This window comes from Schistocerca americana, chromosome 1 (genome assembly GCF_021461395.2).
Source record: "Schistocerca americana isolate TAMUIC-IGC-003095 chromosome 1, iqSchAmer2.1, whole genome shotgun sequence".
NCBI lineage: Eukaryota > Metazoa > Arthropoda > Insecta > Orthoptera > Acrididae > Schistocerca > Schistocerca americana.
This window is the reverse complement of record NC_060119.1, coordinates 879,194,275-879,220,636: the sequence shown is the minus strand read 5'-3', so window position 1 is coordinate 879,220,636 and position 26,362 is coordinate 879,194,275. Positions and strand designations below refer to the sequence as shown.

Here is a 26,362-nt window from a genome sequence, read left to right as displayed (position 1 = left end):
GATGATGTGACTTACCAAATGAAAGTGCTGGCAGGTCGACAGACACACAAACAAACACAAACATACACACAAAATTCAAGCTTTCGCAACAAACTGTTGCCTCATCAGGAAAGAGGGAAGGAGAGGGAAAGACGAAAGGATGTGGGTTTTAAGGGAGAGGGTAAGGAGTCATTCCAATCCCGGGAACGGAAAGACTTACCTTAGGGGGAAAAAAGGACGGGTATACACTCGCACACACACACATATCCATCCACACATATACAGACACCCCCTAGCTAAAAATCCATCATGTGCACTCCCCAAGTACTCTGCTACACGAGTAGTTGCTTCCTTTGTGTAGCGCACGCCTGACCTGTCAAGAGGGTCCTACAAACCCTCAAACAATAATGCAGGTTTACTTCCTTCGTGTAGCGCACGCCTGACCTGTCAAGAGGGTCCTACAAACCCTCAAACAATAATGCAGGTTTAAACATATGCAGCCAAGACTGCCACAGAGTCGATGAAGCCTTTGGCTACGACTCTCCATTTGGATCCAAACCAAAGGACCCAAATCAATTTGGAACAATGCTGCAAATTGCAAGCTCTGCTTGCATCCCGTGTATGAGGCCAGCAGTCTTCACCACCTCCACCATCCATCTGTATGAACTGAGGATGGCTTCAGAACACATGTGACAGGAGTCGTCAGTGCTGATGTGAGCCACAACTTGCAGACGACTGCACCCAGCATGCTCGATAGCCACAGGCAAGGCTGCCTCCACATTTTGGATGAGGCAGTCAGACCAAGTGCACATTGACTTCCTTTCCAGCCCTGAATGTTATCTGGCTTAGGGGCTCCATAATGCGCCTCACACTGGAGCTCTCAATAACTAGTGAACCCCTCCCCCCGTGCCTGCTCAGAGTCTGATCAAGGAGCAGCCATCTGTCCATTCACAGGGTGAGTGGGCGAGGCCAGGTGCCAGTTTCCACATTGGCCCTCCGGCTCAAGTGGTGTTGACGCATTACCACCCACCATTCACCCTGCTGTGACAGCGGATCCACAGCATCGAGCGCACTAAGAGGTGCCTCGGAAGCAAGAGTCCATGGGCAAACCAAGTGACACTGGAGGTGTCCCACACGACCACCAAGACAAGATAAGAGAAATTCGGGCTAGTGGCATTAGCTAGTGGAACAAGAAAGGAAATGGCTAATAGTGGTACAAGGTACCCTCCATAATGCACCATACGGTGTCTTGTAGCGTATGTACGTATGCAGATGTCACTTGGGGCAACAAATTTTCAAGCATAAATGTAAATATTACTTATAAAAATAAATGTAACAATGGATTTTTATTAACTCTCATATATTTTGTACAGTATGGCTCCCAGAAAAGCAACAAGAAATAATTGTAACTGTGGTGAGTTCTCTGTACTCAAAGGATCAATGCTTTCAAAAGGTTGTAACTTAACCTACAGTTGATATATCAAACTATCTACATTTTATACAAAAGTTCTCATCTGTAATTTGCTTGATATCAGACCATTCTTCCTTTCAATATGTCAACACTGATGGGAATTTGAACTTGTAAAGGGTATTACGTCACATTCATTGCTGGAATATAACCTTCAATTGCAGGAAGTCAACCTGCTATTTCTATACAGCACACGCTCGAGCAAAAACCAAAAACATGTCTAAATCATTTTCAATTGGTTTCTTCACCTACAAATTCACTTTGTTACTGTTGGAGCTTTGCCTGCAGAATTAAAATTATTTACATTCTGACCTCAAAGACTAGCATTAGTCTTAAGAACTACAGATGCCTTATGAGCAAAAGTTAATTCTGCACACAAAAGTTCTGTTTATAAATGACATCCTTATGACAGTGCAGCATCTGCAATGCTTTTGTCTAAACAAGTCCACAAAATGTTTTCTTTGCAAAGTGAACTTGCAGTGCTTTAACACCAGCTGCTCTTGGTAAACATAGTGAGCATTTTATTTATTTGTTTATTTCTTTGTTGGCCTTATGAAGCAACTGTGAGTTAACAGAAGATTCCTTTAAAGGATAAATGTCTCTCAGAGTGTACAAGTATGGCACCTAAGTATTTCTGGAGCTGTCAGTGGTAACAATCACATTTTTATTACGTGAATCAAAACTAAAATGAAGTGTACACAGAAGCATAATATCAGCTATGTAATTTACAGTATACTGTAGTTTTCTATCCAGTACTCTTCACTGTACTCTTCAGGTAGCTGTGCTATCTTGAATGTATGCCAGCAGAACACTGGTTTTGGTTCAAGACTGCATCACTATAAGTAGAAACAACTACTCTCAATCAGTACCTGCTCTGAAACAACATACCTGTCTCGCTGTACCCACTCGTCCAGCCTCCTGTTATATCCTTCATAATGAACATAATACTCGTAATGACCATCTTGGTCATTGTATCGTGTCTGGATGATTTCTGCAGGATCTGAAAATTACATGTAACTTATTTAGCTTTCAATATTTTCCATATAATACATCTACATTGCGTAAAAATAGGTGAGTTCATTAAAAAAAATTACAAGTTGACAGAATGGCTGGTCAGCATTTACTTCAAAAACCAGAGCTACTAGTTCCTTCCTTAGACAGGGAAGAGGGACAGGCTGGGAAAGTTAGTAAGGAGGGGCAAGCTACTCATATCAAAGGTAGAGAATTACTCATCTCGTAACAGGTGGGTCTCTCTCGACCTGGTGTCTGTGTAACCTGCTTGTTCATTCTAATCTCATTAATTTATTCTCCTGGAGGAGAGAGCTGTCAGTACCAATAGCTAATATAGTTGTTTATGTTTGTCTATTGGCAGTACTTGGTATTTTGCATCCTGAAGGTAAATAGTAGCAAGCCATTCTGTCTCCTTGCAATTTTAGTTTCATCTTACACAGAATGTATCATAATTAATGGCATAAATGCATACACCTGAAAGTACACAATACTAGAAACAAAAAAGTCTCAGCAAACATAGATCAGCAAATGAACAGTTTTTAAGATCATCACGACTTTGTAGTTACCAGCCACTACTGATGTGATTCTTTGTAAAGACACATGCTGATCCACGGCATTGGTATGGTTTTTGTGTAGATTTATTAAAATCTGTTGTAAACAGAATGGACATGACAGTACAGTACACAATCAGAGTGCCACTCATGTCGGTTGTCTGCAGAACATCAGTTGTGTTGTATGAATGTTGGTGGTAACATGGAACATTACAGTAATGAAGAGTATGTGGACATGCATTTCATGTATGCTGGGGCTAACAGCAACGCATGGGAGGCTGCACACTTGCACCAAGAGGCATACCCTGTCTGAATGCACCCTGAAAGTCGAATTTTTACAAGGGTGCAGCAATGCCTCTGAGAAACTTGGAGATTTGCAAATTCTGCGGGAGTGGGTAGGCCTGCACAAATTATGCCTGTGCTTGAAGATATGGTGCTGGAAACAGTCAAACACTCGCCACGAATCTCGACACGGAGACTAGCCACAAAAATTCCTGGAATGAGCCACAGTAGTGTTTGGGAAATAATGCATCACAATGCAACGTACTGACACCACCTCCAATGAGTTCAGCATTTTATTAAAGCGGACTTTGGTCCTGGACTTATGTTCTGTCAATGGATGCAACAACAAGCTCTAGGCAACCTTATGTTTGACAACTTTTATTTACAGATGATGCAGGGTTCACTTGTGATGGTGTGTTTAATTACCACAATTCTCCATTACAAGTCATCTAGGCTAAAACCCATATGCTGTGCACAAGTCTCAACATCGGTGACATTTTCACTGAATGTGTGGTTAGAGATACTAGGTATCATCTTACTGGACTTTGCATGTTACCAAACAAACTCAACACATGAAATTACTCTTGGTTTCCATAGCTTCATCTTGCAGCATTACTTGAAGATGTTCCCTTAGAGCAACGCCAGAGGATGTGCTACTTGCATGATGAATCACAGGCACATTTTGGTGCTATCACAGGATGACATTTAATGCACTGATATGGCCAATGATAGGCTGAGCAAGCCTGTAACATGGCCTTCAAGATCATCTGAGATGTAGCCCACAGATTTCCATGTTTGGGGCCACCTTAAGGTGCAGTGCATGCCACTTCAGTTAACACGGTTGATGTATTGGATCAGAGAGTTGTCAACATTCATCTACAATTTCAATATCATTCAGGCATGTTTGAAAGGATTTGAAATTCAGTGTGGCAACAGGTAAGGGCATATATCCAGATACAAGGACAACATTTTGAATGCCTCCTTCAACTACAAGTACAGTCATGTAACTGCTGTCATACTCATTCAAAACATTTGCACTTCTGCTAAAGTATCTATAATAACTTTTCTTAATGTTGTAGAGCATTGTTACCTTTTCTTAACTGGGATGTTGTTCACACATAATCTAGTGGCTCGTATAATGTACTTTCAACTTTACATATTTATGCCATTAATTATGAGACACATTGTATATGGGTTGTTGTGTACTGGCACAGTTGCACATGCACCCATTACTAATACAGTTTAGCTAGTTTTGTGGAATGTTATACACTTTTCATTAAGCTTTAACCATAATGGTGATATACAAGGGGCATTCAAAAAGTTTTGCACAGTCATATCTATTCTTTTTTATTTTTTGCAGGTGGAGAATGAAATTTTTTGTGAACGTACTTGGAACATTTAGCTACTCGTTGGTATATAAAAATATTTTCTTTTATTTACAAGTGAGCCATAATGGACTGTGAAGGAGATGTCAGATTACGACAATTGTCGGTGATGGATTTCTTCTTCAAGACTGTTGATGACTCTGCCACATTGATTCACAGGAAGTTGCTCCCTGTTTATGGGAGGACACAGTGGATCGCAGCAGTAATCCAGTGGTGGTTGCAGAGGTTTAAAGAAGGTTATTTCTCTCTACTGGACAATCCACGGTGCGACAGACCATTGACGGCAGTGAGTGATGTGTATAAGGAGACCATTGATCAAGTCATCCAAAATGACAGGTGTGTGACAACACGACAGCTAACTGAAATGACTCGTTTGTCATTTGGTAGTGTGGTATCACTGGTACAGTCTGTGCATGTTGGGTGCCTAGATTATTGACAATAGAAATGAAAACAATGAGAAAGAAGACCTTTACTGAAGAGTGGAAACAGTGTTTTGATGGCATCGTTGCCCTGGATGAAACAGGGTTGTTTTTGTCTGATCCTGAGAGCAAAACCCAATCCAAAGAGTGGCAACATCCAGGTTCCCCTCGGAGGAAGAAACCAAGACTTTCACGAACAGCAGGCCGAAAGGTGATGGCCTCCTTCTTCTGGGATCAGTGTGGTGTCATTTTCATTGACTTTTTGGAAGTTGGCTCCACAATTAACTGGGACCGTTACTGTTTGTCATTGGACAAGCTGTGACGTGCCATCAAGACCCAAAGACCACAGCTTCAGGGTCAGCTCATCAGACTACACCATGACAATGCCAAATCCCAAACAGCCCTTATGACGCAGGAGAAAATTAGGAAAAATAGGTTGGAAAATTGTTCCTCATTGTCCCTGCAGTCCGGAGTTGGCTCCATCTGATTTTTACCTCTTTGATTGTCTGAAGGCACACCTCCACAATAAAACATTTGATAGTGAGAAAGACCTTATTTCCTGTGTCAAGCAATGGTGTAAAAGTCAATACCCAGAATTTTACCAAAGTGCATTTACATCACAGAAAGAATGTTGGGCCAGATGCGTCACTGCTGATGGAGGCTACACTGAGTAGGCTCAACATATAGCTAAATGTTCCAAGTACGTTCACAAAAAATTTCATTCTCCTCCTGCAAAAAATAAAAAATTGGAGATGACTGTGCAAAACTTTTTGAACGCCCTTTGTCGAATGAAAATTATTGTCAGCCATTATTGTTCCATTACATGATTGGCAGTTACACACTGGAAACAGTAACAACAAAAGCAGATTCAGGAGTATGTGACTGGAGTAACCTTAAATGGGATAACCACATAAAATTAGTTCTATGAAAGGCAGGTACCAGACTGTGCTAACTGCGAGTATTCCAACCGAGGTACTTCATCAGTGAAACAGGTAGTTAACAAAACCCATGTCAGGCTGATTCTTGAGTACTGCTATCTAGATACAAAAGACAGGAAAGATTCAAAAAGGAGCAGTACATATCACACCATGTCCATTAAGTAAGTGCTGGAGCATCATGTGCATGCTCAACAAACTCCTGCAGCAAACAGTACAAGACAAGTGTTGGGCATCACACAGGGGTGCACTGGCCAAAATTCTGTGCATGAACTTTCTAAGATGTCAGACAACATGTTACATCCTCCAATACATCTCACAAAATGACCACGACAGGAGATTCGAGCTCGTATGGAGGCTTACTGAGACACATTCTTCTCGCGCACCAATTTGCAAATGCATGACAGGGTGGAAATCATAGCAGTACTTTTAGTAGGGTCTGCTACACACTACAGAATGCTTGTGGGACATAGATGTACATGCAGATGCAGGTGAACTGAAGACCTGGCAAATTCATGCAACTGGTTGTACTGAATGCAAACTTTGCACCAAGCTACCTTCTATTTCCAAACCTGCAGTAATGGGCATGGACAGTGCCAGAATGCATCACACGTAACTTGCTGGCATCTAATCAACAAAGAAAATACATTAAGCTGAAATACCCTGTACAGACACAGTTTCATTGTAAGGCTTGCTTAGTGATGAATCCTCTTGTCTAAGAAAGAACTGCAGGTGTAGCACTATGAATTTTACTGAGTGTAATAAGTATCACTTCCTTCTGTTGTGTTTAGACGATATTTTTCTAAACAAGTCCAGGTTTCCAGTTAGAACTGACTGCAAGGGGGGAGAGGGGGGGGGGGGGGATGTTGTTCTGTGCTCTGTGTGCTCTGCTGCGAAAAAGTGAAGTTTGTTTGTTTTCTTTCTCTCAGTCAGTTGTAACTATGATAGCAGGGCATTTGAACCATTGGTCAGATATGTTCTCCAATTCTTCTCTCTCTCTCTCTCTCTCTCTCTCTCTCTCTCTCTCTCTCACACACACACACACACACACACACACACACAGGGTGTCCCATTTATCTTGACCACCCTAAATAACTGTTTATCCCGATGCAAATTACAAAATGTTTCAAGCAAATCTTCTTTAGCTGTCAGGGGGGACATCAATCAGCATGATTGCCTTTGTTGTAGCTTTGTTTTTTACAAAGATATGAACAGCAGTATGACATTTTTAAATGGCACCCTGTATTTTTTATTCGTTAATTCATTTCCTCCCCTAAAGACCTATTCAAAAATGTATCACAGTGTACCATTCACTGAAACACAACATTATTAATTACAAAACACAACATTATTAATTACAAAACACAACGTTGACATTGACGCTCCCAGCGCTTAGTGCAGGTACTCGTGGTAATGGTACACATTCACGTGCTGACGTTGACAGAGGACAAATATAAACATAAGTAGAATGCACACCCATCATTCTGTCAACCATCATCAGTTAAAGAGTTATGTGAGTAGAATGTACACCAATGAAGGGAAGGTAGAACTGCTACTCATCTATGGGGAATGTAAGATAGCAGAACAGTAACTGCAATAGTGTTGTCTTATGTACGGGTACAATTAGTACATTAGTTTAGTCATTTTAAATGCTGTTGTGTAGAGTAGGCATACAGTACTGCATCGATATAACATTTCTTTTACTTTTGTTGTTGAAGGTAGGTGATATCCTGACAAGAACCCACCTTTCCAACGCATGTTTTCTTGCCTTGTTGCGACATTTCAGGAAAAGGAAAGTTTCAACCCACAACAACGCAATTGTCATAGCACTCGCACAGACAAAGCTACCAAAGTTACTGTTCTCGCTTCCATTGCTATGAATCCACAAGCGAGCACACGACAGCTTGAACACGAGATTGTCATTCCTAAAACCAGTGTACATTGTATTCTTACACATCATCAGTTCCATCCTTACATGTACACCTACATCAAGAATTGCATGGGAATGATTTCCAGAATTGTGTACAGTTCTGTCAGTGGGCACAGCAGCAAATCCCCGCCAAGCCAAAATTCTTCTCCAATGTTCTATTTGCTGATGAATGTTCCTTCTCAAACGAAGGACAGGTAAATACAAGGAACATACATTATTGGCCCAGCGACAACCCATGATGGCTTAGACAGGTGGAACATCAGCATCAATGGAGAGTTAATGTCTGGTGTGGAATGCTTGGTACTATAATTACTGGCCCTTATTTCATCAATGGTAGTCTAAATGGCACAGCGTATGCCAACTTCCTCAGACGAATTCTTCCTCCTCCCTATACCCTTAGAGAAATTTGAATTGTACCATGTAACATGACAGTGTGTAATGTAACTATGTCGGTGCAAGAGAAACAGCTCAGAAAACTGAAAGCACAAATTTGAAGACTGATTCCACATGGAGCATCCTTTACTTCAGCATTACACTGCCAGACCACAAATGAGCGCTGTGACATCTGCAACAATCAGAGGCCTTGGGTTCACTGTCATAGATCATCCTCCATTTATTTCTGACTTGGCTCCATCTGATTTTCATCTGTTGTCAAAACTTAAAGAACACCTCCATGGACTTCCACTTTGACAGTACCTCCTAATATCATGTTGGATCTCCTTTTGCTTGGTGTGGTGCAGCATCTCGATGTGGCATGGGGTCAACAAGTCGGAAGTCAGCTGCCCACAGTCGTGTAAGTGTTGCCAGTGCAGGATTTTGTGCAGGAACTGAGCTCTTGATTATGCATAAATGTTCGATGGGATACATACCAGATGATCTGGGTGGCCAAATCATTCACTCGTATTGTCCAGAATGTTCTTGAAACCAATTGCAAACAACTGTGACCTGGTGACATGGCACATTGTCATCCACAAAAATTTCATCGTTATTTGGGAGCATGAAGTTCATGAATAGCTGCAAATGGTCTCCAAGTAGCCAAAAATAACTAGGACCCAGTCCCATTCCATATAAACATAGTCCAAACCTGCTTGAAAGTGCCTTACTGACAATTTCAGTCCATGGCTTCATGGGGTCTGCAAATGCTGCTGCTCTCGGTCATTAAGTGAAGGTCATCAGCCAGTACTTTGTACATAGTGAGAGGTAATGGCAGAAATTTGGTATTCTTGGCACAATCTTGACGCTGGTGATCTTGGAATACTGAATCCCCTAACGACTTCCAAAATGGAATGTCCCAAGCGTCTAGCTCCAACTACCATTCTGTATTCAAAGTCTGCTAATTCCCATCGTTTGGCCATAATCACGTCAAAAAGCTTTTCACACGAATCACCTGAGTACAAATGACAACTCCTCCAATGCACTGCCCTTTTATGTCTTATGTATGCGATAATACTGCCACCTGTATATGCGCATACCACTATCCCATGACTTTTGTCACCTCAGTGTATGTAGACACGAAGAATAAAGATGTAGAATGTTAATAAAGTTTGGTTCATTTTAAAGCTTTAAAATTTTTCATATAAAAAATTTGGAGGCATTTTCAGAACACCCTTGTATGTGAGTTTTCCACTCCCTCACCCCAAGCTAAGTAAATTCCGATTCTCTTTAAAGCCTTTTGCTAATAACAATCAAAATAGAAGACGGTGTGGAAGCTTACATACAGAATAGGCTAATAACGTCCTGATCCACTCCCACAAATGTCTTTGGCTGCTACACTCACAAAATCACAGCACCCCCCCCCCCCTCTCTCTCCCTCTCGCATGCATCAATACACAACAGAAGGTCACTTCCTTTCCTCAGCTATTTATGTTCACGAGAATGCTGTGGATATTCTGGCTAATTCTTTCTTTTGGCTGCAGTTCCTAGTTTGACTGGAGAGCAGACAGAGCACATGAGAAATTTCTGACTTGTCTCTCATCTGCTCAAGGAAGAAAGAGTAAGGTTTAACATCCTATCAATGAAGATGATAGCACAAGCTTGGATTGGGTAATAATGGGGAACTGGTTGTGTCCATTTCAAAGGAATCACCCTGGAATTTACCTTAAGGGATTTGGGGAAACAATGATGATCTTAATCTAGGAGACCAACTGGTGATTTGAGCCGCCACCTTTCGAAATGTATGTCCAGTGTGCTCACCACACCATCTTGCCTTCATCTACTCAAATGTCCTCTGAATAGTACAGAGCTCTCTGCCATATATGCTATATTTATTGGGAACACTCAATTTCAAAAAAGATATGGAAAAATATTAACATCCATGGGCACCTGCCTGCTTGGACGTGTCAGTAGATAAAATAGTACTATCATTATGTTCATCCCTATAATGAATTTGGACCTTTCAGTCAACCAATGTGGCAACCTGCCCTAGTACTAATTAAAAGTCTTAATTTTTGTCACTCATAGTTCACATTCTAGTGCTCAGACTCAGAAGAATTTTGCATATTGTCTGTGATTAGTTTCTCATAAACTGGATCCACAATTTTATTGTATGCTATCCCCCATGAACCATGGACCTTGCCGTTGGTGGGGAGGCTTGCGTGCCTCAGCGATACAGATGGCCGTACCGTAGATGCAACCACAACGGAGGGGTATCTGTCGAGAGGCCAGACAAACATGTGGTTCCTGAAGAGGGGCAGCAGCCTTTTCAGTAGTTGCAGGGGCAACAGTCTGGATGATTGACTGATCTGGCCTTGTAACATTAACCAAAACGGCCTTGCTGTGCTGGTACTGCGAACGGCTGAAAGCAAGAGGAAACTACAGCCGTAATTTTTCCCGAGGACATGCAGCTTTACTGTATGATTAAATGATGATGGCGTCCTCTTGGGTAAAATATTCTGGAGGTAAAATAGTCCCCCATTCGGATCTCCGGGCGGGGACTGCTCAAGAGGACGTCGTCATCAGGAGAAAGAAAACTGGCCTTCTACGGATCAGAGCGTGGAATGTCAGATCACTTATGTAGGTTGCAGTAGGTACTGGGAGATGAAGAAGCTTGCACAGGATAAAGTAGCATGGAGAGCTGCATCAAACCAGTCTCAGGACTGAAGACGACAACAACAACAACAACAACAACAGCAGTGACGGACAAGAGTGACAGCACATGCTTCATCATGAGAAGAGGCTGCAGTATTGAGAATGGCAGCTCACTATTCACAGTGCATTGACTTAATATTGGGCTGATCTCAGCCTAGTTCCCAAACTGTGAACAGCGTTGAGTTCCCAAACTGTGAACAGCGTTGAGTCATGCAGAGCCAAATAACATGCAATTGTATGAGAGTTGAAGCTGAAGGTATATTTTGTAAAATTTTTTTCATTTTATGGTATCACAGTTATTTGACCTCGTGCTGGAAATACCTGATTTGTTCTGTTTCAGTTGTCAAAACTATTTTGTTCTTCATTTGAGTACAACTGGTTTCAAACTTCACACTCATCCTCGAGTGCACTACCAAAACAGGAAACACATTTATGATGTATTGGACAAATACAACTCTCATCTGACAAACAACCATCACATTCATGTATGAGATCATACATCAAGTGATATCTCTCATTACTCTGCTGGGAGATACAATTAGGTATCTGTAAGCAATGGCTTAATGGCAGTTTATTATACCACACCACAAAGTGATTCCAGTGCAACAAAACATAACTGATTTTTACTATGGAATGTGTATGAAAGTATACAGCATGCACATCAAGTCAAAGTTACGCACTATTGTCAGAGTATGTCTAATTAAAGGTATCAACTCGCAACACAGCTTTGCATTGCCTTGAGACATACTGATAACCTATGGGGGCTATTAAAAATATGCAACTCAGCTGTGTACATCAACCGAACCAATTATATGGTAAATGCGTTAAGCAACTGCAGTCCAAATACCACCATTGCTAGCACAAATGAAATTTCATAATACAGCTCAGTAATGTGATATTCCTCCTAATACATGAGCTCTCACATGATTATGATGTCCATCTGTCAAAGGAGAATTATGTTTGACCAGTACATTTCATATGCTTCTCCTGGTCTGGAACTGTTTTTGAATGCAAGCAAGAGCTTGAAGCCAGTTATATACACACTATAATTTTTGAGAGCCTCTGTGAAATCAGTCACCTACTGTCCAATAACCACAGGTGTTGAGACATATTGGCTCCCAAAATCTGTCTGCTTACGTACTATTTAGGTATTAGGTGATTTTTCAATCTGGAATTTAGCTCCTTCAGATGTAGTAGCTATCATGTAAGTTGAAAGGACAATGTCAATCATAACAATATAATTTTTTTTTCTCCTTATAACTTGAAACGTGGCCTCCTGCTCATTTTTCCAACCTCTTCATTCTCAGATAAAGTTAATTAGCTGTGATCTTGAAACTGCAGGAGGAATAAAAAATAGAGAATTTATCCACAAATGAAGCCATTCAACTGGGCTGTTTTCCGTGGACAGAGTAACAATGGCATAAAGAATGATGAACAGTAAACTTCCTTGGGGTATAACAGAGTTTGGGCAGAATTAATTCCAGTCCTCACATTTTCAATAACTGGTTTTACACCTGTGTGCTATTTCAAGTATGATTCAGCCTGTTCCTCTCCATAGTTTCAGGCTAACAGCAGAGTGTGGGACTTTGACTGGCTGAGCTAGTAACTTCACTGAAGTAAACAACTGCTGATGCAAATCACAATGCAGACCCTTACAAATTATATTTTTGTTTCTCAGTATTACGAAAAGAATAGTTGCTACTAACTATACAACAGAAATGTTGACTCACAGATAGGCACAACAAAAAGACTATCAAACAAAGCTTTAGGCCAAATACGACTTCATCAGAATTAGACAAAACACACACACACACACACACACACACATGTGTGCGACCAGGCCTCTGGCTGCCAAGGCCAGACTGTGAGCAGCAGCGCATGATAGGAGAAGCAAACTGGGCTGTGAGGACAAGGGGGAGGCAGGGGACAGGGAGGGATAGCAGAGTAGGGGTGGGGGTGGAGAAGTGCTGCTTGTGGGAGCATATAGGAACGAGGTGTGTAGAGGGTAGGGCAGCTGGGTGCAGTCAGAAGTTGAGACAGATGGCGCGGGCGGGTGGGGGGGGGGGGGGGGGGGGGAGCAGGAAAGGATAGAAGTAAAAGGACTGTGGATGTGTTGGTGGAATAGATGACTGTGTATCACTGGAATGGGAACAGGGAATGGGATAGTGGGTAAAGGACAATGACTTACAAAGGTCGAGGCCAGGAGCATTATGAAAATGTGGAATATATTGTAGTGAGAGTTCCTACTTGCACAATTCAGAAAATCTGGTGTTGATGGGAAGTGTCCAGATGAGACAGGTTGTGAAGAAGTCACTGAAATGAAGAATGTTGTGTTGGGCACCGTGCTTAGCAACTGGATTGTCCAGCTGTTTCTTGACCACAGTTTTTTGGTAGCCATTCATGGGGGGCAGATAGCTTGTAGGTCAAATGACTGGTTTCACGTGTAGCACTGCCTCTCCTCTGACAGATGATAATTGTGACCAGAGTGGAGTAGGTGGTGGTGGGATGATATGTGTGAGAGGTCTCACATATAGGTCTATTACAGGAATTTGAGCCATGAGAAAGGGATTGGAAGTAGGGGTTGTGTAGGGATGGACAAGGGAATTGTATAGGTTTGGTGGGCAGCACTGTACCACTGTGGGAGAAGTGGGAAGGGTGGTGGGTAGGACATTCCTCATTTGAGGGCACGACAAGAGGTAGTCAAAACCCTGGCGGGGAATGTGATTCAGTTGCTCTAGTCCTGGGTGATGCTGAATCAAGAGGGGAATGCTCCTCCTTGGTCAGATGGATGGGCTTTGGGAGCTGGTGGGCTACTGGAAAGGTAAGGTGCAGGAGATCTGTTTTTGTACAAGGTTGGGAAGGTAATTGTGGTCTATGAATGCCTCAGTGAGACCCTTGTTATACTTCGAGAGAGGTTGCTTTTCACCACAGATGCAACAGCCACAGGTAGCCAGGCTGCATGGAAGGAACTTCTTGGTATAGAATGGGTGGCACCTGTAGAAGTGGAGTTATTGTTGGTAGTTGGTAGCTTTGATGTGGATGAAGGTAGTGATGTAGCCATCTTTGAGGTGGAGGTCAACATTGAGAAAGGTGACTTGTTGGGTTGAGGAAAGCCAGATGAAGCGATTGGGGGAGAAGGTGTTGAGGAATGTGGATAGGGTGTTGTCACCATTGATCCAGATCACGAAGATATGAATCTGAACCAGATGAGGGAGTTTGGGATTCTGTGTGGTTAAAAAGGATTCCTCTAGATGGTCCATGAATAGATTTAGTCTAGGATGGTATCATGTGGGTGCCCATAACCATACTTCAGATTTGTTTGTAGGTGATGCCTTCAAAGGAGAAGTTATTGTGGGTGAGGATACAGTTGGTCATCCCGACTAAGAAGGAGGTTGTACGCTTGGAAAGCATTGGTTGTTGGGAAAGGTAGTGTTCAATAGAAGCAATGCCATGGGCATTAGGCATGTGAGAGTCAAGGGAGGCAGCATCAATAAGTGACAATCAGGGCACCATGTGGTAATGGAACACGAACTGTGGAGATCTGTTGTAGGAAATGGTTGGTATCTTTTATATAGCAGGGTAGGTTGCGGGCAATAGGCTGAAAGTGTTGGTCTATGAGAGCAGAGATTCTCTCGGCGGGGGCACAGTAACCGGCCACAATGGTGTCCTGGGTGGTTGGGGTTATAGACTTTAGGAAGCATGTAGAAGGTAGGAATGTGGGGAATGGAATGGGTGAGGAGAGAAATGGACACTGGGGAGAAGCTCTGGGATGGCCCCATTAATTTGAGTAGAGATTGGAAATCCTGATGGATTTCTGGAATAGGGTCAGTGTGGCACGCTTTTTAGGTGGTCCAGGACGCCCCACTGTGGCTGGTTACTGTGTCCCCACTGTGAGAATCTCTGCTCTCATAGACCAACACCTTCAGCAACCTACTCTATTACATAAAAGATCCCACTGTGGCTGGTTGCTGTGTCCCCACTTCGAGAATCTCTGCTCTCATAGATCACCTCCTTCAGGAACCTACCCTCTTACATAAAAGATACCAACCATTTTCTCCACCAATTCTCCACAGTTTCTGTGACTTTACCTCATGGGCCTTGATCATCGCTTATTGATGCTGCCTCCCTTAACACTAACATCCCTAATGCCCATGGCATTGCTGCTACTGAACACTAACTTTCACAATAACCAATGCAGTCCAAATGTACAGCCTCCTCCTTAGTCACCATGAACAACTATATCCTCACCCACAATTACTTCTCCTTTGAAGGCACCACCTACAAACAAATCCAGAGTATGGTTGTGGGCACCCATAGGGCAACATCCTATACCAATCTATTCACGGGCCATCTTCAGGAATCCTTTATAACCACCCAGAATCCCAAACCCCTAGCCTGGTTCAGATTCACTGATGACATCTTCGTGATTTGGATCAAGGGTGAGGAAACCCTATGCACATTCCTCCAGATCCTCAACAGCTTATCCCCCATTTGCTTCACCTGGTCCTCCTCAACCCAACAAGCCACCTTCCTCGATGTTGACTTCCAACTCAAAGATGGCTACATCAGTACCTCCATCCATATCAAACCTACCAACTATCAGCAATACCTCCACTTCGACAGCTGTCACCCACTCCATATCAAGAAATCCCTTCCATGAAGCCTAGCCACCCATGGCTGTTGCATCTGTAGTGACATGCACTCTCTCTCAAAATATAACAAGGGTCTCACTGAGGTCTTCACAGACCGTAATTACCCTACCAACATCGAACAAAAACAGATCTTCCATGCCTTATCTTTTCAGTAACCCACCAGCTCCCAAAGCCGAACCATTTGATCACAGAGGAGCATTCCCCTCTGAGTCAGCACCACCCAGGACTGAAGCAACTGAATAAAATTCTCCACCAGGGTTTCGACTACCTCTTGTTGTACCCTGAAATGAGGAATGTCTTACCCACTATGCTTCTAAATCCTCCTACAGTGGTATACTGCCACCCACTGAACCTACACAACACCCTCGTCCATCCTACACAACCCCTGCTCCCCACCCGTTGCCTCATGGCTCATATCCATGTAATAGACTTAGATGCGAGACCTGTTGCATACATCCTGCCACAACCACCTACTCCAGTCCAGTTACAGGCAGCACCAATCCGATCAAAGGCAGGGCCACCTGTGAAAACAGTCATGTGATCTAGTGCAAGATAAGCTGCAACCATTGTGCTGCAATCTACGTTGGCATGATAACCTACAAGCTATCTGTCCAACTGTTTGGCCAAGAAACAGCTGGACCACCCAGTTGCTGAACGCGCTGCCCAACACGATGTTCTGTATTATTTTTTTATTTTTTATTTACATGTCAAGTTCCGTAGGACCAAATTGAGGAGCAAATCTCCAAGGGCATGGAACGTGTCAGTACATGAAATTACAACATAAAAGTAATAACAGATAAAAATAAATGTTTATGAACCTGAAAAAAGTCATCCCATAAGTTTAAGTAAACACACTCAACCATACAACAAGAATCAGCTTAATTTTTCAAGGAACTCCTCGACATAATAGAAGGAGTGACCCATGAGGATACTCTTCAGTTTTGATTTGAAAGTACATGGATTACCGCTAAGATTTTTGAATTTGAGTGGTAGCTTATTGAAAATGGATGCAGCAGTATACTGCACACCTTTATGCACGAGAGTAAAGGAAGTCTGATCCAAATGCAGGTTTGATTTCTGCCGAGTATTAACCAAGTGAAAGCTGCTTATTCTTGGGAATAAGCTAATATTGTTAACAAGAAATGACAGTAAGGAAGAGGTATAATAAGAGGCCAATGCCAAAATACCCAGACTCGTGAACAGGGGTCAACAAGAGGTTCATGAACTTACACCACTTATTGCCCGAACCGCCTGTTTCTGAGTCAAAAATATCCTTTTAGAATGGGAAGAGTTACCCCAAAATATAATACCATACAACACAAGCAAATGAAAATAAGCAAAGTAGACTAATTTTCGTGTCAAACGATCACTCACTTCAGATACAGTTCAAATAGTAAAAATGGCAGTGTTAAGTCTTTGAACAAGATCCTGAATGTGGGCTTTCCACAACAGCTTACTATCTGTCTGAACACCTAGAAATTTGAACTTTGCAGTTTCACTAATCATATGCCCATTCTGTGAAATTGAAACCTCAGGTTTTGTTGAATTAGTGCGTTAGAAACTGTAAAAACTGAGTCTTACTGTGATTTAGCATTAGTTTATTTCCTACAAGCCATTAACTTAGGTCATGCACTGCACTATTTGAAACCAAGCCAATGTTGCACCCAACATCCTTTACTACCAAGCTAGTGACATCAGAAAACAGAAATATTTCAGAGTTACCCGTAATACTAGAGGGCATATAATTTATATAAATAAGGAACAGGAGTGGCCCCAACACTGATCCCTGGGGCACCACCCACTTGACCATACCCCACTCAGAACCCACATCACAGCCATTATCAACATTGTGAATAATGACCTTTTGCTGTCTGTTGCTAAAGTAAGAGGTAAACCAAATGTGAGCTACTCCCCGTATTCCATAATGGTCCAACTTCTGAAGCAATATTTTGTGATTAAAACAATCAAATGCCTTAGATAAATCACAAAATATTCCAAGCAATCAAAACCTTTTGTTTAACCCATCCAGTACCTCACAGAGAAAAGAAAATATAGGATTTTCAGTTGTTACTCGACTTCTAAAGCCGAACAGTACATTTGATAGCAAATTGTGTAATATAAAGTGATCAATTATCCTTACATACACAGCCTTTTCATTAACTTTTGCAAAGACTGATGGCATAGAAATAGGTCTAAAATTATCTACATTATCCCTTTTTATAAAGCAGCTTTACTACTGAGTACTTTAATTGTCCAGGAAACCGACCATTCATAAAGAAAAAATTACAAATATGGTTAAATACAGGGCTAACATGTGCAGCACAGTACTTTAATATTCTGCTAGACGCTCCATCATAACCATGAGAGTCCTTAGTCTCCAGTGATTTAATTATTGACTCAATCTCCCTCTTTTATCTGTATCACAGAGGAGTGTTTCAGCCATCAATCTCAGAAAGGCATTTGCCAAGAAAGTTATACGATTCCCTGTAGAAACTAAATGTTTATTTAATTCACCAGCAATGCTCAGAAAATGATTGTTAAATACTGTACTTATATCTGATTTATCAGTAACAGAAATATTTTTACTGTGAACTGACTTTATTTCGTCAACCTTTTGCAGCTGACTAGACATTTCCTTCACAACTGACCATTTGGTTTTAATTTTATCCCGTGAACTGAATATTCTATTTGCATACCACATACTCTTTGCCTTCCTAATAACATTTTAAGCACCTTACAATACCATTTGTAATGGGCTACTTCTAACATTTTGATATAATTCTCGCTTTGTTCAAGATATCCTTATCGCACTAGTCAGCCACCCGGGCTGGGTATTACTGCTAGTACCCTGTTTAGAATGTTCCAATGAAAAGCAACTCTCAAAGAGCATGAGAAATGTGTTAAGGAAAGTATTATATTTATCATCTATGTTATCGGCACTATAAACATCCTGCCACTCTTGTTCCTTGACAAGGTTTAAAAACCTCTGTATTTCTGTTGGATTAACTTTCCTACACAATTTGTAATTAAATACAACATTTGTTTGAGTACTAAAGCCTTTTAGTGTTAAAATTTGTGCATCATGGTCTGAAAGGTCATTCACCCCTTTACTGATAGAATGCCCATGTAGTAATGAAGAATGAAAAAAAAATTGTCTATGGCTGTGCAACTGTTCCCCTGCAACCTAGTCGGAAAAAACACAGTCTGCATCAGATCATATGAATTTATGAGATCTCCCAATCTTTTTTTTGAACCATCATATACAAAATTAATATTGAAGTCACCACATATAGCTAATTTCTGGTACTTCCTACAAAGTGAATGAAATACCCTCTCTAGCTTGAGTAGAAATCCTCCGAAGGCAGAGTTAGGGGACCCATAAACAACAACAATAATTAGAAGTTTAGTTTCACTAAATTCAACTGCCCCTGCACAACATTCAAATATCTGTTCAGTGCAGTGTTGTGATATGTCTATGGACTCAAATGGAATACTGTTTTTTACATACATAGCCACTCCCCCACCCTGCAAGGAACTCCTTCATTTCAATGTCTGCTTCACAGCGTGTGCCATCTGGATTATTCACACTAACCAGCTCTTCCAAACTACACTGATGGGAACTATACAGCCTACATTCCCATACCCCACTGGTCTTGACTTTTGTTAGTCATTGTTTGTTAGTCTTTTTAGTTCTCTCCATTCCACGCCCCCCCCCCCCCCCCCCGTCCTCCATTCGACCTCCCCACTGCATCTAGCTGCCCTACCTTCTCTCCATATCATCCCTGTAAGTTCCCACAATTAGCACTTTACGTCCCCACCCCTCCCCAGCCTCCTCCTTGCCCCCACCACACACTTTGCTTCTCCCGTTATGTGTTGCTGCTTGCAATCTGACTGTGTGCGTGTTTGTGGGAGGGGGGGGGGGGAGGGGGGGGGGGAGGTCTGATTCTGATGAAGGCCTGTTTGGCCGAAAGCTTTATTTGACAGTCTTTTTGTTGCGCCTATCTGCGACTAAGTATCTCTGCTATACCACCATGAGTAGCAACTATCCTTTTCATAATATTGTCATTATTCCATCTTGGATTTTCCATTGTTGGAGTTTTGTTTCTCATTAAGATGTCACTTTCCATACCCCGCCATTCTAGCCAAGCACATGAGCTGCTACAAGAGTTCTGAATCGATAGTGATTGAGTCCCACGCCTGACTGCAGCAAGATGCTCAAGGATTACTCTCTCCTGTGTATTGCTCTTGCTCCAGAGCAGATGGATTTAGCCCACCTGTCTCTGTGTCTGTCTCTACAGCAACTTGTCTCTCTCTCTCTCTCTCTCTCTTTCTATATCTCTCTCTCTATTATATCGCATTTGCCCTGTAACACTGTAATGTCTTTTTTTATCTTCTTCAAAAACCTTTAACTTTTAACCACCCACCCCTCTTGCCTTTGAGGTATAAATATACCCATCCTAGAACATCCCAAAACTGAAATAATTGCAGTCAATTTTCTTTTGATATATGACTCTCAATCACCACTGAGAACCCTCTCGCCCATCATGCCTACATCCCACGCACCATCCTGTACAGAAGTATATTGTTATTACTTGGTCTACATTTTCTCAAATGGAAACTGATGTCTCATTTTTTCACTGCAGTAGTTAGTGGAATTAACTGGTATACGTAAATAATTAGTTATAATAAGTGTTTTTTTTTTATTTCAGTGAGGACATAATAGGACTATTTGTTATGGACTGTGTGAAAAAAGCTGTACTGGCAGCAACAGGTGGCAGCGTGTAATTGGAATAGAAGTGAAAACACACTCCTAACCTCCTAATAGTGGCTTTACAAATGTTAGGGTCCTTGATCTCATGATCACAATTAGTAAATACAAATTACTGGTAGTAAATAAGCCAAACAATCCACCCACATTTCTGACTAGAGTGAGGACCATCTTCAATACTGATATAATTCTAGTAAATAATGAAGTTATTTTCAGATATTGTAGAATTTGGGGATGGACGAAGGGGCTACCAAAATTGGCTGCAACATGAGCTGTATGGTGATTAAGACAGGTGGGAGACAACAATGGAGGATTGTATTGTGCAACATTACAACAATGAGAGACCTGCTGGTCATGAATGAAAAGTGATTTTCAGCTAGTACAAACACAGACAGATGATATGACGGGACGTAAAAGAGCCAAAATTTTGGGTAAAGCCATGAACTAGTGATACAGAAGATTATATTGGTTACCCAGAATACAAGGATGCTAAAAAGTGTGCCACAGTCAGAAGAACTTACAAAGTTAAGAAAGGAGGTCCAAGAGTGTTGGAGATTGTATCATTAAACTTTGACACAGTGGAAGGGAAAAAATCATTTAGATACTTACAAGCAGAAAAGACAAGAGTACAAGAAGAAAATTTTCAAACTAGAAAAGACTGGTATAAAAATTACATTAACTATGAATTTATGTTAAGTTTCTAGGGAGTACCATATAAGACAATGACAAGCCAAATAAGGACAACTACCCCACTGTCATCCCTGATAAGAGAAAACGGAGAAATGACCAAACAATAGTAAGAGTTTAGTTATTTGTTGATGCAATGTCATTAGCAAATAAAACAGCAGGGTTGAAGATGATAATCAAAAACAACTACGGGCAAAGATAGTATGATAACCATAATTATACGACAATGATGTGCATCGCTCAGGCAGAGAAAAGAATATCTATATGGTAGATGAGGGGAAAAAAAATGCAAATCTCTGGGAACTGATGGTATATTGTCTGAGGTACTTTAGGCATTGTGAGATAATACAAAATCATTTTCTAAGAAAAGAAAATCTTTGGAACCTGATGGTAAATTGTCTTGAGGTACTTCAGGTATTGCAAGATAACACAAAACCATTTTCAGAAATTCTAATGAACAACTGCTGGCAATGAGGAAGAATTGTGGAACTGTGGAAAAAAAGAAAGTTATCATCCTTAAGAAGGGGGGGAAGATAAAGATCCTACTATCCCTAAGTCATATCGGCCTATCTGTCATCTAAACCATTTGACAAAAATATGTGCACATTTTATGTAAGTGACTCATTAAGAGAGCTGAACCTGAACCACAATCAACATGGATTCAAAAGTGGACATTCAACCAAAGCTGTGATATTCAAAGGAATTAGCCTTGCTGAGGACTCAGACAAAGCATGTGTCATAGGAATAATGGTTGACATCATAGGTGTGTTTGATAACCTGTGTTGGCCAGTCTTGTTCTCATGGCTTCGAGAAATGGCATGTCATATCGCCCCGTAAATGAGCCTAAGGGTTGTTGCAGAAATCAGTACATAGGGCTTACAAGCCTAACTAAAAGCATACAAAAGGCCATCACTAAATGTTGTCCTCAGGATTCAACCTGAGGGCTCATATACTGGGACAAAGGGCTGGAATCCTTACAGAAGAAATCAAGACAGAGGACACCCCAATTTCAAGCTTATACAGTGCAGTGAGCATGACACCGCTCATTACATCTCCAAACAAATATATAAAACAAGTGAAATATTTAGCTCTAGCAATACAATGATGCTAATGGGACAGCAGTGGAATGTAGGGGGTTTTAAGCAGTGACAAAATAAACATACGACAATAACAATAACCAAACGTCAAGCACACAAAATCCTCTCAGTATTCACAAAAATCAAAAAATGCAAAAACGAGAACGGCTGGTATCATAAATTTCACTTGACCTACTTAGCTCATACGAAGCACTTGATACCATGAATCCACACAACTCGTAAACCCAGTATTGCAAATGTCACTTGACCTATACAGCTGAAATGAAGCTCTCAATACCAGGAACCAATACACAACTCGAAAACACAATACCACGAATTTCACTTGTTCTACATGGTAGTTAAAAAGAAGCCCGAAGTACCAAAAGCCAGCATACCCAAACTGTCAAACACTTTAGCCAAACCTTTGCTTACAATATCCATTTAAAATGAAGTACACAGTACAACAAATCAAAACTCTCTCTCTCTCTCTCACACACACACACACACACACACACACACACACACACACACACAAAAAGGTCACTCACAGTAGTCCAAATAACTGTAGGAATTTGATCGTAGACACCATCTCTTCCTGCTCCTATATTTTTCTGTCTTAGCCATTACTGACAAAAAGGAAAGACACTATTTAAATATCTGACCAAAACAAACACATGGCACTATACCAAACAAGCAATAATCCCTCACCCACAACACACAAAATCAAAGTAACTCACTAGCAAACCAGCACAAGCTCTTCCAATGACAACCGTACAAACTCAGCTAACAACGTCCAAGATACCTACCAAATATAACATCCAACACAAGAGAGGATCATCAAATGCTACAATACGCCATTTACAAAAACAACCTAATCCAAAAACAATGTGCCACCATGAAATCACACAACAGCACAGTTACATCATGCGTCAAGGCAGTTATGCAGTATCGCAACTTTTGGTTGACCCATGTTCGTTGATGCAAGCATTATGAATGCTTCTTGTTTTAGTTTTTGGAGTACATAAATCACAACAGTTTCCAGCAATGCTTGAAATTTGCATTTGCAACATTCATTTTTGCGTTTCCATAACCAAGACTGCTCCTTGTACAATTCAATAACCTGTACAATTGTTGCTATGAAACACTTTTTAGACATTTTCCTGTACTGCAAAACATGCACAAGGTATAATTACTACCACAAAAATCACAACATTGTGATGGTGCTTCGATATTCCGCCACAAGTTGACAGAACGGATAGTCAGGAAAGGAATGCGGCATTATAAAGTTAACGCATCAACTTCTGTGGCATGTTACGAGTGGTGACACATGAATTTAGGTGTTTGCACATATAACTTCAGTGATATCACTCAAGTGGCAGCTAAATGGTATCACTTTTGCTGCATATGGAAACCCGGCTTTATGGCCAGCTTGCTCTTCATCTTCCTGTCTTAAATTCAGAAGTTCTTTTTTTTATTTATGAGGCTTCTTACCTTCTGATGAGATACATTAAGCCTTTGTTCACCCACACTACTGGGTCTGGCCCAACAGTAGTGTTCCGATAAGCTAGTAGCAGTTTCAACAGTTACTATGTTCAATTTACAGTCCTGTTTTCCATAAATTCAGCCTACAACAGACCTAGTGGAGTCAGACTGAATGCTTGTAAAAATTAACTGTAAAAGTAGTCTCTTGCTAGAAACCTTCAGAAGCAGTCCAAGTTGCACTTGGTATGATCTAGTGAGGTATGATGTTTGAGTCATACCTATGAGCAATTGCCACTCTGTCCCGAGCATTTATCCAAGTCTGCTGCTAAAACACTCTGAAGAATTATTTGTTGATTGGTTGGTTGGCTGGTTGGTTGGTTGATTGATTGGGGTTGAAGAGACCAAACAGCAAAGTCATCAATCCCTTGCTTCAAAGGTGGTCCATTCGGACGGATTTACATCTCAGAAGAGTCATAACGATAAAAGGGAAAAGACTAAAAAACGTAAAAATGCAGTCGTGGTGTCAATGGTGAAAACAAAAGGAGGGAAGGCAGCAAGTGGGCAACCCCAAGGCTATGCTAGAGGCAGGAAATATCCCACCTCTGATGCAGAACAGGCAAGACCACCTGCTATTCAAAAGTGTTCAATTGCTACAATGTAAAAGTGTGCATTGTAAAAGAAGACTAACCAAATCTAAAATGCGATAAAAACAGAGTAAAAGGGAGAGAAAAGAGGAACTTGGCCAGGGAGGGGAGTCAGGAGTCTCCAAACACAGCTTACAGTGGGAGACAACCCAACCCTCACTGCCCTGCCCCTACTCCAGAGGGAGATTAAAAAACCTTAGAACTGAAAATAAAAACCACTTTCATGGAGGAAACTGAGAACCAGTTCAACCATCTGGGAATCGTCTGCCAATATTAAAGATAAAGTGTGGGGAAGTGTGTACTTAGTACACAGAGCCAAAGGAAGGGGGCAGTCTACCAAAATGTGGGCTACTGACTGGAAGGCTCCACAACCACAAAGTGGGGGTGGCTCATTACACAAAAAAAACATATGTCAGCTTGGTATGGGCTATGCGGAGATGAACCAGGCTGGTCGAGTCCTTCCAAGAGAGGTGGAAGGAAGAACGCCATGGGACAGGTGGCACCTTAATCACACGAAGTTTATTAGACAGGGAGGTAGCCTTCCAAGAGTTGACCCACGATTGTGCAAAGTGGGATTTGATATGAAGCCGTAAATCTGCCACAGGAGGGGTTACAGAGAAGGGCGTATGTGACTGCTCTCCCAGCCGAATAATCAGCAAGCTCATTACCTGGGATACCCACATCGCCAGGGACCCAAAGGAAGTCAATGGAACAAGCAGCCTGGTGAACATCAGCGAGACGGACATGGATGGCCGAGACCAAGGGATGGCGGGAAAAACACCGATCAATAGCCTGAAGGCAACTAATTGAGTCCGTACATAACAAAACATGGTTGAGTTGGGACTGTTTAATAAAGGTAAGCGCCTGAGAAATTGCCATCAATTCCGCAGTAAACACCCCACATGCAGATGGCAGGAGATGATTTTCCATGCCAACAGAGGACGTGAAGGTATATCCCACGTGATCAGCAGATTTAGAGCCTTCGGTGTAAAAAACAACAGCATCCTGAAACTCCTATACAAGTCGGCGGAAAAAACAATGGAACACCATAGGGGGAAAAGGAATCTTTCGGACCTACGCAGAGATCCATCCGAATCCAGGGCCGGGGAACTAACCAAGGGAGGGTGTTGGCGAGGGAACATGGGAGACAGAACAAAGAAGGAAGCTGAAAATCACAGCAAAGAGACGCAAGGTGCAGCCCAAGCAGTAAACATGCCCGAGGGCGGGAATCAGGTGGGTGACATTCTTGGTCTGGGAACAATATAGAACAGGAAGCATGAGTGGGAGAGGAACAGACAGCGATTGCATAAGAAACCAGAAGCTAGGACCGCCGAACAGATGGGGGGGGGGGGGGGGGGGGGGAGAATCCCAGCTTCAACCAGGAGACTATCAACAGGGCTAGTACGGAAGGCCCCGGTGGCCAAACGGATACCACGATGGTGGACCAGATCCAGGAGGTGAAGTGCGAAAGGAGAAGCCGAACCATAAACTTGACAAATATAGTCCAAGCGAGACAGCACTAAAGCCTGATAGAAATTACAGAAACATCCTATCTTCAGAAGTCTGATATGAGGCACCCAAGTGGGCCTGTTGTCGAAAAGAAGACCCAGGAAATGAAACTGTGGGACCACAGGTAATCGTTGTGCATCGAGGTTGAGCTCCGGATCGGGGCGGTCCGCAGTATGGCGACAGAATGGACCACCCGCGATTTTAAACAAGAGAACTGAAACCCATGTGAGAGGGTGGATGCACAGGCAAGCCGTACAGCATGCTGGAGCTGCCGCTTTGCAGAGGCCATCGAAGAGGAACTAACCCAAATGCAGAAATCATCCACATACAGAGCAGGGGTGACCAAAAGACCGACGGAGGCCACAAGTCCATCTATTGCAATGAGGAAAAGAAGTACACTCAATATGGAACCCTGTGGGATGCCGTTCTCCAGGATCCATGGAGAACTGAAAACAGTGCCAACCCAAACCCTGAACTGGTGGAACAGGAACTGGCAG

At 41.9% G+C, this 26,362-nt stretch overlaps 1 protein-coding gene across 1 annotated transcript in view; it reads right to left on the bottom strand.

Annotated features, from left to right (window-relative positions):
* LOC124614196 (histone acetyltransferase KAT8) overlaps positions 1-26,362 on the bottom strand; it is an 89,821-nt gene that overhangs the window by 52,264 nt on the left and 11,195 nt on the right. The window contains exon 2 of the mRNA XM_047142924.1: positions 2,336-2,447. Within this exon, the coding sequence (XP_046998880.1) occupies positions 2,336-2,447 (112 nt within the window). The remainder of the gene's footprint in view (positions 1-2,335; positions 2,448-26,362) is intronic.